Source organism: Mustelus asterias, chromosome 1 (genome assembly GCF_964213995.1).
Source record: "Mustelus asterias chromosome 1, sMusAst1.hap1.1, whole genome shotgun sequence".
Classification (NCBI taxonomy): Eukaryota; Metazoa; Chordata; class Chondrichthyes; order Carcharhiniformes; family Triakidae; genus Mustelus; species Mustelus asterias.
This window is the reverse complement of record NC_135801.1, coordinates 45,138,214-45,153,102: the sequence shown is the minus strand read 5'-3', so window position 1 is coordinate 45,153,102 and position 14,889 is coordinate 45,138,214. Positions and strand designations below refer to the sequence as shown.

At 47.3% G+C, this 14,889-nt stretch overlaps 1 protein-coding gene across 1 annotated transcript in view; it reads right to left on the bottom strand.

Annotated features, from left to right (window-relative positions):
* The window catches only part of LOC144506996 (bile acid-sensitive ion channel-like), a 173,717-nt gene that overhangs the window by 76,387 nt on the left and 82,441 nt on the right, over nucleotides 1-14,889 (bottom strand). The window contains exon 7 of the mRNA XM_078233549.1: nucleotides 10,036-10,185. Coding sequence (XP_078089675.1) covers nucleotides 10,036-10,185 — 150 coding nt within the window. The remainder of the gene's footprint in view (nucleotides 1-10,035; nucleotides 10,186-14,889) is intronic.

The window sequence follows — 14,889 nt, the reverse complement described above, 5'->3', positions numbered from 1 at the left end:
TCCTCCCACAGTCCAAAGATGTGCAGGTTAGGTTGATTGGCCATGCTAAAAGAAATTGCCCCTTAGAGTCCTGAGATGCATAGGTTAGAGGGATTAGCGGGTAAATATGTAGGGATATGGGGGTAGGGCCTGGGTGGGATTGTGGTCGGTGCAGACTCGATGGGCCGAATGGCCTCTTTCGGTACTGGAGGGTTTCTATGATTCTATGATGATACAAATGACCATCCTCTGGTTGGTGGGACCTGAGCAGTTTTTGCCTGGGAGGATTCACTCAACAACATTTCTTAGGCAAACCTCAGTTGCCGCGGACTTCTGGGATGGAACAGAGACTGGCAGGGAGACGGAGGAACTGGTGCCCTTGTCCAGTGCTTCATAAGAGGAGAATACTGAGATGGCAGCCAGCTCATCTGCCAGTCTGAAATGAGTCCTCACCTCCCTGTTCAGCAATGAAGGATGGGCAACCATTGGTGACACTGGTTGGCACCTCCTTCTCTCGCTCAGGTATTGACCTCCTGAGGTCAATGCTTGTGTGAGGGTTTGCAGATCCAAGCCGAACCCCTATAATGTATCACTGTGTTCCTGAAACTGCTTCTCCATGAGCATCGCTACGCTCTCAACGGATGAGTCTATGCAATTGTAGCTCAGAGTCAACACAATGGCCATGCTCCTCAAAGACTCCTCCATGACAGAGAAACTGGCACACAGACCCTCAGGAATCTCTGCCAGATCTCCCCATGCATCCAGCTGGACATCCAGTTTCTGCCACCTTATTAACCACTCCAGAGACTCATCATCTCCCACGGACTCAGCATGGTCCTGGTCTCCAGCAGCCCTCTTCCGAGTGCTGGTGGCCTGGGCATTCCCTACCTCGCCCCTGTGAGTTTGATGTGCCCTCACCACTGTGCCCTAACAACTCTCCCGACCAGTCACAGCCCCCAGTGTGCATGTATCTGTGCTGGTACTGGGTGCTGGGAAATGGTGTGCCGCATGTGGGCGGCACGGTAGCACAGTGGTTAGCACTGCTGCTTCACAGCTCCAGGGACCTGGGTTCGATTCCCGGCTTGGGTCACTGTCTGTGTGGAGTTTGCACATTCTCCTCGTGTCTGCGTGGGTTTCCTCCGGGTGCTCCGGTTTCCTCCCACAGTCCAAAGATGTGCGGGTTAGGTTGATTGGCCATGCTAAAAATTGCCCTTAGTGTCCTGAGATGCATAGGTTAGAGGGATTAGCGGGTAAATATGTAGGGATATGGGGGTAGGGCCTGGGTGGAATTGTGGTCGGTGCAGACTCGATGGGCCGAATGGCCTCTTTCTGTACTGTAGGATTTCTATGATTATTTCTATGTGCATCCCATTGATGTCCCAGGTGGCATGTTGGGGGGGGGTTCAACCTGCCTGCTCCCAGGTGGCATGGTGGGGGGGGGTCAATCTGCCTGCTGGCAGGCCCTGGTGGACGGCTCACCTGAGGGGTGAAAACAAGGAGTAAAAGTGATTAGTCATATCACACATATTGACATCTCAGTACATGCTGACCATCATGATAGGTTGTAGTTGCATTGAGGTTTCTCAGTTTGGGCACAGAAATGAAGTTGTTCTGATGGAGAAGAGCTTCCATCATCACCTTAATGTATCGTGTTTCAGCCCAATGGGCTCTAAGCTTCCTCAGAGACGTCAGCATCTCTGCAGCCTGACGATCTTCCTTGCACCCTCTCCAGCTCCTGGATTCCCTGTTCATGGTTGGTGAGGTTTTCCAGGTTACATATTTACCACCAATTGCAGATTGCTCCCGATTGTTGTGACTTTGTTCCTCCTGCAGGTCAATGTAGAGCTCCAATGTGTGCAGAGAGCTTCACCTAGAATGTCATACTATGCAGACCCCCAACTCAAAACATTCCCCCGAGAGGTTTGAGAACATTGCTACCCCTTTGGACACCTGAACCTTTGGACCAGAGGCTTCATCTCTCCAGCTTTGAGATGCACCAGCACATCTGTGCTCTGAGACTAGAACATAGAACATAGAACATAGAACAGTACAGCACAGAACAGGCCCTTCGGCCCACGATGTTGTGCCGACCTTCATCTGAAACCAAGATCAAGCTATCCCACTCCCTACCATCCTGGTGTGCTCCATGTGCCTATCCAATAACCGCTTAAATGTTCCTAAAGTGTCTGACTCCACTATCACTGCAGGCAGTCCATTCCACACCCCAACCACTCTCTGCGTGAAGAACCTACCTCTGATATCCTTCCTATATCTCCCACCATGAACCCTATAGTTATGCCCCTTGTAATAGCTCCATCCACCCGAGGAAATAGTCTTTGAACGTTCACTCGATCTATCCCCTTCATCATTTTATAAACCTCTATTAAGTTTAACTACATAGAATCCACAAACTTGACCATGGGTGGCCACCCTCCTCAGTGCCCCATTCAGCACAATGCCCACTCAGTACTCATCTGTGCCACCTGCAGAAGGTAATTGAACCTTTTCCAGCACTGGATCCAGGTTCTCCGGAAGGTCATGGCCACTGACTTCCACTATCACCTCAGTCCATGTCTTCTTGGGGAGGTGGGATGACCTCATCACATCCCTCAGCATCAGCACATTCCTCCTCACTGTTACTGCTCCCACTAGGGCTTGGAGGCAGTCATCCAGGAAACTGGGTGTTTGCTGGCTGCCCAAATTCCCCTCCTGTCTGCTTGGCCTCCTGCTGCTGCCATTGCTCAGACAGATTCTTTGATGCCTGTGGAGGCCACTTTTCAAGTTTGCGGTAAGCTGTCATTGGATACAGTACCACCACACACCCACCTCTGCCGGCCCCACTCAATGTAATTCAGCACTTTGACTTCGTGGCAGCCAGCATTTATGGTGAGTTTCAATTGGATTCGAGATTTGTAGCCACTTCCAGTTCTGCCCATTGCGCTGGTCAAGGATGAAATTCTACCATTTGTGATCGTGAGACAGAGCCCAGTGCCGATACAATGACAACTACCTCCAAACAAGGACACACATTGAGGAGACCAGAGACCTGCCAAAGATGAGAATCAGATGTCTTAAAAACTCTGCCATGTTCTTCAATAGTCTCCAGCCAAGGTTTCCCAGATGGTAGAGATGTGTTACATGCTGTACAACCTAGTGCAGTGGAGGTGTGTGCTTGAAATGGAAGAGGGGGAGGAACGAGTTTTTAGGATGAGTTTTAGGACGAGGAGAAAGAGGCAGAGCCTGGAGAAGCAGCTCTGGGGAGTCTGAGGCCAAAAGGCTGAGCCACTGAGTTGAGGATGGTGACTTGTTGTAGTATGGGCCCGGAGATGTGCTGAGGAGTCCATGAATGCTACTTTAGTAGTGAAAAACCTTCTCATTCAACAGCGCTTCACCTGAGGGATGCCTCACGTGGTGATGACAGAGCATGTGCTTAGAATTAACCAAGGGCCATATCTTTACAGGAATGGCAGACAAGCCAACATCTTTTCCAATACAATAGACACATTTAGAAGGTCTACTGGCCAGTCTTCTTGGATTTAGATGGGAAATTGATGACCTGCCTGAATATAGTAGTCAACAGTTTTTGTAAATAATGCAAATAATGCAGTCCAACGATGTGGAGGTTAGGTGGTTTCATAGATAATCATAGAAACCCTACAGTGCAGAAGGAGGCCATTCGGCCCATCGAGTCTGCACCGACCACAATCCCACCCAGGCCCTACCCCCACACATTTACCCGCCAATCCCTCCAACCTATGCATCCCAGGACTCCAAGGGACAACCTTCAACCTGGCCAATCAACCTAACTCGCACATCTTTGGACTGTGGGAGGAAACCGGAGCACCCGGAGGAAACCCACGCAGACACAAGGAGAATGTGCAAACTCCACACAGACAGTGACCCGAGCCGGGAATCGAACCCGGGACCCTGGAGCTGTGAAGCAGCAGTGCTAACCACTGTGCTACCGTGCCGCCCTACCACTGTGCTACCGTGCCGGCTGTGGTAAATGCGCAGGGTCGTGGGAATGGGGAGGAGGTAGGGTGGGGCTGAATGGGATGGTCTTTTGGAGGGTTGGTGTACACCTGATGGGCCAAATGGCCTCCTCCTGCACTGTAGGATTTCTATGATTCTATGAAATAAAATGCAGATCTTTGCATAAAACACTTTGTTTTGATGTACAAATGATTTTGACAGTTTTCTATGCAACCTATATGTTTTAAACAACACAGTGATCTAACTGATGAGGTATCCTCCACACTCGGACACTCTGATGCACTCCCTTTGTTGCCTCTGATTTGATAAAGGCAGGCAGCCCATGTCTTCTGATTGTGATGACCCTGGTGCTTGGCCTTACTTTGCAGGAACCTGTTGTGGCCCTTCCTGTGACTGCACTGACTGCATCTTTGCACAGTAAGAAGTTTAACAACACCAGGTTAAAGTCCAACAGGTTTATTTGGTAGCAAAAGCCATGAGCTTTCGGAACAGGCTGTCCCACCCACCTGACGAAGGGACAGCCTGTTCCGAAAGCTCGTGGCTTTTGCTACCAAATAAACCTGTTGGACTTTAACCTGGTGTTGTTTGACTTCTTACTGTGTTTACCCCAGTCCAACGCCGGCATCTCCACATCATGCATCTTTGCAGACAGGGGCAGCCATTGATGATGGATCCCAGCTCAGAGAGGCATCCTCTGACACAAGGATGGTGAGAATGGTGAGATTCACTCATAGTGCAGGGAATCCTGACCTTTCTCTGTAGGTTCACAGCCCTTGGTGTGGTCTCCTGCTGGTTTGAAGGTGTTTGCTGCTGGGACAAAGCTGGCATGGTTTCCAGCCAGTATATGACACCTGTGAAATTGTCCTGTTCAGGTCTCTTAACTCTGTGCTGACTCCAGCTACTGAATTGCATGTGGCTCGCCAAGAGGTTGGTCATATTCTCACTCATGGGTTGTGCTCCTGTTTGAGAGCTCGAGACATAGTTGAACTGCGCACCACTCTGAACTCCTCCTTTCACAGGGCTTGAGTTCGCATTGCCCCAACAAACCCTGCCAGATTCCTGCAAATACTGAGCACTAAAATGAGACTCCTGAGGATCCATCTCATTGCCCTATGGCACAGCACTCATCTCTTCAAGGAAATTCTCCAAAGATGCCTCCGTCTGGTGCCTGATGATTTCATCTGGTATGACAGTGTTCCCTTGCAGGGTGTTCAACACTATGTTCTTCTCCTGGGGATGGACTACATCACTGGGACCTGCGAAATGAACAAAAGAGACTCTTGAGATGAATCCATGGAGAGTCTTTTCAATCCTCAATGACTGCTTCCCACATTGTTCGCAGTGTTTAGCCTTCTGCCAGTCTCGATTTTCCTGGCATCATTCAGTGGCATCCTTCCATTCTCCAAACCCTCATCCACACCCCACAAATGCTATTGCCCAAGGTACTCCACCAAGCCAACATCGCCACTTCCCTGTGCACTTGGGAGGGGACATTTTTCATCATCCTGTTATCACAGGTCAAATGTCTCAAAGCACGGTTCCCCGCTTCCATTTTTCAGGCATTTTTGTAATCACTAATAGGGTGTGAATAATGCTGGCTAGGAATTGGAGAAGAGGGTAAGTGTAATGAGGTGGCTCTGTTCTGCTTGGAGATGGAAGTCCCCTTTATGGTGGGTGTTGGTTTTTTATTAATTTATGGAACATAGGCTGGCTTGGCCAGCATTTATTGCCCATCCATGGGGTCATTAATGGGCAGTACATTGTTATGGATCTGGAGTCACATATAGGTAAACACAACAGATTTCCTTCCCTCAAGGGCATTAGCGAATCAGATGGGATTTTATGACAATCGACAATGGTTTCATGAGATTTTTAACCATAGATTTTTATTGAATTCAAATTTCACCATCTGCCATGGTGGGATTTGAACCTGAGTCCCGAGAGCATTACCCTGGGTCTCTAGATTGCTAGACCAGTGACAATACCACTATACCACCCCCAGGGATCAGTATGTCTTAAGAAAGTCTGTGTAGTCTTCCATAGGTTAACTGTAAGCCTCTATGAACTAGAACATGTATAATAAAGGGTACAAGCTGAGAAGTGCCTCTATGCTTAGGTATATGCATAGAAAACGGGCGGCACGGTAGCGCAGTGGTTAGCACTGCTGCTTCACAGCTCCAGGGTCCCGGGTTCGATTCCCAGCTTGGGTCACTGTCTGTGTGGAGTTTGCACATTCTCCTCGTGTCTGCGTGGGTTTCCTCCGGGTGCTCCGGTTCCCTCCCACAGTCCAAAGATGTGTGGGTTAGGTTGATTGGCCAGGTTAAAAATTGCCCCTTAGAATCCTGAGATGCGTAGGTTAGAGGGATTATTGGGTAAATATGTGGGGGTAGGGCCTGGGTGGGATTGTGGTCGGTGCAGACTCGATGGGCCAAATGGCCTCCTTCTGCACTGTAGGGTTTCTATGATTTCTATGAAAACATAGAACATAGAAAAACTACAGCACAATACAGGCCCTTCAGCCCACAAAGTTGTGCCGAACATGTCCCTACCTTAGCGATTACTAGGCTTACCTATAACCCTCTATCTTACCAAGTTCCATATACTTATCTAAAAGTCTCTGAAAAGACCCTATCGAATCTGCCTCCACCCCCGTTGCTGGCAGCCCATTCCACGCACCCTCTGAGTGAAAAACTTACCCCTGACATCTCCTCTGTACCTACTCCCCAGCACCTTAAACCTGTGTCCTCTTGTGGTAACCATTTCAGCCCTAGGAAAAAGCCCCTGACTGTCCACTCGATCAATACCTCTCAACATCTTATACACCTCTATCAGGTCACCCCTCATCCTTCGTCTCTCCAAGGAGAAAAGGCCGAGCTCACTCAACCTATCCTCATAAGGCATGCCCCCCAACCCAGGCAACATCCTTGTAAATCTCCTCTGCACCCGTTCTATGGCTTCCACATCCTTCCTGTAATGAGGCGACCAAAACTGAGCAGAGTACTCCAAGTGGGGTCTGATTAGGGTCCTATATAGCTGCAACATTATCTCACGACTCCTAAACTCAATTCCTCGATTGATGAAGGCCTTCTTAACCACAGCCTCAACCTGCACAGCTGCTTTGAGCATCCTATGAACTTGGACCCCAAGATCCTTCTGATCTTCCACACTGCCAAGAGTCCTACCATTAATATTATATTCCGCCATCCTATTTGACCTGCCAAAATGAACCACCTCACACTTACCTGGGTTAAACTCCATCTGCCACTTCTCTGCCCAGCCTTGCATCCTATCAATGTCTCGCTGCAACGTCTGACATCCCTCTACACTATCCACAACACCTCTAACCTTTGTGTCATCAGCAAACTTACCAACCCATCCCTCCACTTCCTCATCCAGGTCATTTATAAAAATCGCAAAGAGTAAGGGTCCCAGAACAGATCCCTGGGGCACTCCACTGGTGACCGACCTCTATTCAGAATATGACCCATCTATAACCACTCTTTGCCTTCTGTGGGCAAGCCAGTTCTGGATCCACAAAGCAATGTCCCCATGGATCCCATGCCCCCCTCACTTTCTCAATAAGCCTTGCATGGGGCACCTTATCAAATGCCTTGCTGAAGTCCATATATACTACATCTACTGCTCTTCCTTCATCAATGTGTTTAGTCACATCCTCAAAAAACTCAACCAGGCTCGTGAGGCATGATCTGCCTTTGACAAAGGCATGTCTCTGCTCAACACCACACTGACCCAAGGTCTGCCTCATGTGCCTTTTTATATCACTGTATGGGCAGCATTGTACTCAGTCTCACATTAACTCTATATGTGTCACACCTTATACTACAACTTTCACCTGGTCTGGAACAACATCTCCTCTTTGACATCCTTAAACTTTAGCAGCAGTTGCTGCATCAATGACTTGGGCACACACTCTACCAAGGTTGAGATGTAACATGTGACCTATGTCCATGAGATATTTGGCTTGTTGCATACTATGAGAGTCAAGGGGGCACACCCAATAGAGAAGTCTCACTCAACTTGCCGGACTGCAAATCACTGAAGTGTTTCTGGCACTCAATCCAACTTTAGCAATGTTTGTCCATGGTGCTCACCACCTTGGTGAGCACCATGGTGTTCTGCTGCCATGCCCACTTTGTGACGGCAAGGGGAAAATTGCAGCCTGATGGGAATTGGACATTCCTCCTGATGTACACGTTATTCACCGGGGTCCAAATTCTGATCTTAGAACCTTATCGTAGGGGTGTCCCTGATCCCTCGGTTGCAAGTGCAGTGTGCATGCATGCATGGTATACATGAGTGTGCTGCCAATATGAATGTTGTCTATATGTATGTGCATGCGTGTGCACGTGTGCACTGCCATGTGTCTGCATGTCCATGAGCTGTCCAAGTGTGTCTCTGTGTGCTCTCTGTGCATGTGTGTGTCTTTATGCTGTCCATGTATGTGTCTGTGTGCTGTCTGAGTGTATGTCAATTGCTGTCCATGTATGGGTATGTCCATGTGCCTGTTTGTGTGCTGTCTATGTGTGTGCCCAAGTGCATGTCCATGTGCTGTCCATGCATGTGTGTCCATGTGCTGTCCATGTGTACGTCTATATGCTGTCCATGTGTGTGTCTATATGCTGTCCATGTGTGTCTGTAAACTGTCCCTGTGTGTCTGTGTGCTGTCCATGTGCTCGATGTGTGGATCCACTATAGTTTCCCTATCGCCGCAACAGGTCCACAGCAAACGCCATTTCCCTGGCCCTGCACTCAACCCTGGAACATCTAGATAACAAGGACACCTATGTCAGACTCCTATTTATTGACTACAGCTCAGCTTTCAACACTACTATTCCCACGAAACCCATCTCCAAACTCCGTGGCCTAGGCCTCAGCACCTCTCTCTGCGACTGGATCCTGAACTTCCTAACTCACAGACCGCAATCAGTAAGGATAGGCAACAACACCTCCTCCATGATTATCCTCAACACTGGTGCCCTACAAGGCTGTGTTCTCAGCCCCCTACCATACTCCTTATACACCTATAACTATGCGGCCAAATTCCCCTCCAATTCAATTTTCAGGTTTGCTGACGATACCACCGTAGTGGGTTGGATCTCAAACAATGACAAGACAGAGTACAGGAATGAGATAGAGAATCTGGTGAACTGGTGCAGCAACAATAATCTCTCCCTCAATGTCAGCAAACCAAAGGAGATTGTCATTGACTTCAGGAAGCATAAAGGAGAACATGCCCCTGTCTACATCAATGGGGATGAAGCAGAAAGGGTCGAGAGCTTCATGTTTTTAGGTGTCCAGATCACCAACAACCTGTCCTGGTCCCCCCATGCCAACACTATAGTTAAGAAAGCCCACCAACGCCTCTACTTTCTCAGAAGACTAAGGAAATTTGGCATGTCAGCTACGACTCTCACCAACTTTTACAGATGCACCAGAGAAAGCATTCTTTCTGGTTGTATCACAGCTTGGTATGGCTCCTGCTCTGCCCAAGACCGCAAGGAACTACAAAAGGTCGTGAATGTCGCCCAATCCATCACGCAAACCAGCCTCCCATCCATTGACTCTGTATACACTTCCCGCTGCCTCAGCAAAGCAGCCAGCATAATTAAGGACCCCACACACACCGGACATTCTCTCTTCCACCTTCTTCCTTCGGGAGAAAGATACAAAAGTCTGAGGTCACGTACCAACCGACTCAAGAACAGCTTCTTCCCTGCTGTTGTCAGACTTTTGAATGGACTTACCTTGCATTAAGTTGATCTTTCTCTGCACCCTAGCTATGACTGTAACACTAAATTCTGCATTCTCTCGTTTCCTTCTCTATGCACGGTATGTTTTGTCTGTATAGTGCGCAAGAAACAATACTTTTCACTGTATGTTAATACTTGTGACAATAATAAATCAAGTCAAATCAAATACTCAATTACTCTGATGAATAATACCAACAAAATTTGTTTATTCAATTTTGGTCATTTATCAAATAAAACACAAAGTTTTTTGAATTAACATTTTCAGATTGTTGTGAGAATTTTTAAAATTTACCTTCATTTGTCGTATTGCAGCATGAGCATGCATTCCAACACCTGTGGACAAGCCCATTGTTTCAACTTGTGGTGGTTCCTTCGGTGAGTGGATAACAAAGGAAATTCCAGCATCAAGAAACCCAAGAGAAGGATTATCTATCATTTCTGGCTACAAATGAATAAACAAAATGAACAGCAATAACAACAGGCAACGCAACTTTGCAAAAATAATTTTTCCTAATGTTTCCTAATGAAAATGACATTTCAAAAAATTGTGAACCCCATTATTTAAGAAAGGAGGGAGAGAGAAAACAGGAAACTACAGACCTGTTAGCCTAACATCAGTCATAGGAAAATGGCAGAATCTATAATAGAGTATGCCATAACAAGACGCTTTGAAATAATGGTAGGATTAGACAGAGTCAACATGAATCTAGGAAAAGGAAACAATTTTTAACAAACATTTTGGAGTTTTATGAGGATGTAACTTTTAGAATAGATGAAGAGGAACTGGTGAATTAGAGGGTTATGGTGAGCGAGCGGGCATGGAACTGGTGTATTTAGAATTTCAATAACACAATAGGTTAGTAAACATAATTAGAGAACATAGGACTGAGGGTAATATACTGGCATGGATTGAGAACTGATTAACAGAGTACAGAGAGTAGGAATGAATGGCTCATTATCTGCTTAGCAGGCGGTGACTTGTTGGGTGCCGCAAGGATCAGTTCTTGGTTCCCACCTATTCACAATCTAAATCAATGATTTGGATGTGGGGATTAAATGTAATAGTTCCAAGTTTTCAAATGACACAAAACTCAGTGGAAGTGTGAGTTGTGAGGAGGATGCAAAGCTGCTTCAAGGGACCGAGAAGTGTTATAGAAAAAAAAAATCATAGAAACCCTACAATGCAGAAGGAGGCCATTCGGCCCATCGAGTCTGTTGAAATTTAAATGGACTTGGGTGCCCCTGTCCATGAGTTACTGAAAGCTGGCATGTAGGTAAAGCAAGCAATTAAGAAGGAAAATGGTATGTTGACCTCTATTATATGAGTATTTGAGTATTGGAGTAAAGATGAATTACTGCAATTATATAGCGCTTTGGTGAGACTACATCTGGAATGTGCAGTTTTGGTCTCCATACCGAAGGAAATATATATTTGCCATAGAGGGACTGCAAGAAAGGTTCATTAAATTAATCTCTGGGCTGAAAGGATCGTCCTATGAGGAAAGATTAAATTGACTGGGCCTTTCTTTGCCAGTATAGGCTGGAGGAAGTAGATGTTAGGAGGGAAGATGTACTAGCAATTTTGAATAAACTGAAAGTTGATAAGTCCCCTGGGCCTGATGAAATATATCCTAGGATTCTTTGGGAGGCAAGGGATGAGATAGCAGAGCCTTTGACTTTGATCTTTGCGTCCTCACTGTCCATGGGGATGGTGCCAGAGGACTGGAGAGTGGCGAATGTGGTTCCTCTGTTTAAGAAAGGGAATAGAAATGACCCTGGTAATTATAGGCCGGTTAGTCTTACTTCGGCGGTCGGTAAGTTGATGGAAAAGGTCCTCAGGGATAGGATTTACGACCATTTAGAAAGATGCAGCTTAATCCGGGATAGTCAGCACGGATTTGTGAAGGGCAAGTCTTGCCTCACAAATTTGATAGAATATTTTGAAGAGGTAACTAAGTATGTAGATGAAGGTAGTGCAGTTGATGTCATATACATGGATTTTAGTAAGGCCTTTGATAAAGTCCCCCACGGTCAGCTTATGAAGAAAGTAAGGATGTGTGGGATAGAGGGAAGTTTGGCCGATTGGATAGGTAACTGGCTATCTAACAGAAGACAGAGGGTGGTGGTGGATGGAAAATTTTCGGACTGGAAACCGGTTACCAGTGGAGTGCCACAGGGATCAGTTCTTGGTCCTCTGCTATTTGTAATTTTTATAAATGACTTGGAGGAGGGGGCTGAAGGGTGGATCAGTAAATTTGCTGATGACACCAAGATTGGTGGAGTAGTGGATGAGGTGGAGGGCTGTTGTAGGCTGCAAAGGGATATAGATAGGATGCAGAGCTGGGCTGAAAAATGGCAAATGGAGTTTAACCCTGACAAATGCGAGGTGATTCATTTTGGTAGGACAAATTTAAATGTGGATTACAGGGTCAAAGGTAGGGTTCTGAAGAATGTGGAGGAACAGAGAGATCTTGGGGTTCATATCCATAGATCTCTGAAGGTTGCCACTCAAGTGGATAGAGCCGTGACGAAGGCCTATAGTGTGTTGGCGTTCATTAACAGGGGATTTGAGTTTAAGAGCCGTGGGGTTATGCTGCAACTGTATAGGACCTTGGTGAGACCACATTTGGAATATTGTGTGCAGTTCTGGTCACCTCACTACAAGAAGGATGTGGAGACACTGGAAAGAGTGCAAAGGAGATTTACCAGGATGCTGCCTGGTTTGGAGGGTAGGTCTTATGAGGAAAGGTTGAGGGAACTTGGGCTTTTCTCTTTGGAGCGGAGGAGGTTGAGAGGAGACTTGATAGAGGTTTATAAGATGATGAGGGGGATAGATAGAGTGAACGTTCAAAGACTATTTCCTCGGGTGAATGGAGCGGTAACTAGGGGGCATAACTATAGGGTTCATGGTGGGAGATATAGGAAGGATGTCCGAGGTAGGTTTTTTACTCAGAGAGTGGTTGGGGTGTGGAATGGACTGCCTGCAGGGATAGTGGAGTCAGAAACTTTAGGAACATTTAAGAAGCTATTGGATAGGTACATGGAGTACTTCGGGATGATAGGGAGGAAATAGCTTGATCTGGGTTTCAGACAAAGCTCGGCACAACATCGTGGGCCGAAGGGCCTGTTCTGTGCTGTACTGTTCTATGTTCTATGTACTTAGAAGAATGAAAGGTGATCTCATTCAAACATACAAAATTCTTACAGCACTGGACAGCGTGAACATAAGAACTAGGAGCAGGAGTAGGCCATTTGGCCCCTCAGGCCTGTCCGCCATTCAATAAGATCATGGCTGATCTGTTCGTGGACTGAGCTCCACTTACCCATCCGTTCACCGTAACCCTTGATTCCCTTACTGTTCGAAAATTTATTTATGCTTGCTTTAAAAACATTCAATGAGGTAGCCGCAACTGCTTCACTGGGCAGGGAATTCCACAGATTCACAACCCTTCATAGAAACATAGAAAAACTACAGCACAAACAGGCCCTTCGGCCCACAAGTTGTGCCGAACACATCCCTACCTTCTAGACCTACCTATAACCCTCCATTCTATTAAGCTCCATGTACTCATCCAGGAGTCTCTTAAAAGACCCTATTGAGTTCGCCTCCACCACCACTGATGGCAGCCGATTCCACTCGCCCACCACCCTCTGTGTGAAAAACTTACCCCCCAGCACCTTAAACCTGTGTCCTCTCGTAGCCGACATTTCCACCCTGGGAAAAAGCCTCTGAGAGTCCACCCGATCTATGCCTCTCAACATATTATATACCTCTATTCGGTCTCCTCTCATCCTTCGTCTCTCCAAGGAGAAAAGACCGAGCTCCCTCAGCCTATCCTCATAAGGCATGCCGCTCAATCCAGGCAACATCCTTGTAAATCTCCTCTGCTCCCTTTCAATCTTTTCCACATCCTTCCTATAGTGAGGCGACCAGAACTGAGCACAGTACTCCAAGAGGAGTCTGCCGAGGGTCTTATATAGCTGCATCATTATCCCCGGACTCCTAAACTCAATCCCTCGATTGATAAAGGCCAGCACACCATACGCCTTCTTAACCACCTCCTCTGCCTGCGGGGCCGATTTTAGAGTCCTATGGACCCGGACCCCAAGGTCCTTCTGATCCTCGACAGTACTAAGAGTCTTTCCCTTTACATTGTACTCCTTCATCCCATTTGACCTACCAAAATGGACCACGACGCATTTATCTGGGTTGAAGTCCATCTGCCACTTGTCCACCCAGTCTTGCATCCTATCTATGTCCCTCTGTAACTTCTGACATCCCTCCAGACTATCCACAACCCCACCAACCTTCGTGTTGTCGGCAAACTTACCAACCCATCCCTCCGCTTCCTCACCCAGATCATTTATGAAAATGACAAACAGCAAGGGTCCCAGAACAGATCCCTGGGCACACCACTGGTGACCGACCTCCATTTAGAAAAAGACCCATCTATACCCACTCTCTGCCTCCTTTGGGCAAGCCAGTTCTGGATCCACCGGGCAGCAGCCCCTTGGATCCCATGCCCTCTCACTTTTTCTAGAAGCCTCGCATGGGGGACCTTATCGAACGCCTTGCTAAAATCCATATAAACCACATCTACCGCCTTCCCTTCGTCAATGTGTTTAGTCACATTTTCGAAGAACTCCACCAGGCTCGTAAGGCACGATCTGCCCTTGACAAAGCCATGCTGAGTATTCTTGAGCATACTAAACCTCTCTAAATGCTCATATATCCTGTCCCTCAGGATCTTCTCCATCAGTTTACCAACCACTGAGGTTAGACTCACCGGTCGGTAATAACCTGGGCTATCCCTATTCCCCTTCTTGAAAATAGGAACCACATCCGCAATCCTCCAATCCTCCGGCACTTCTCCCGTCTCCATTGACGACGCAAAGATCATCGCCAGAGGCTCTGCAATCTCTTCCCTCGCCTCCCACAGTAACCTGGGGTACATCCCATCCGGACCCGGCGACTTATCTATCTTGATGCCATTCAAAGATTCCAGCACAACCTCTTTGTTAAAGTCCACATACTCAATCCTTTCAGTCCATCGCACGCCCGCAGTACATCCACCCAGGTCCTTCTCCTCTGTGAAAGCCAAGGCAAAATACTCATTGAGCACCTCTGCCATTTCTACTGGTTCCG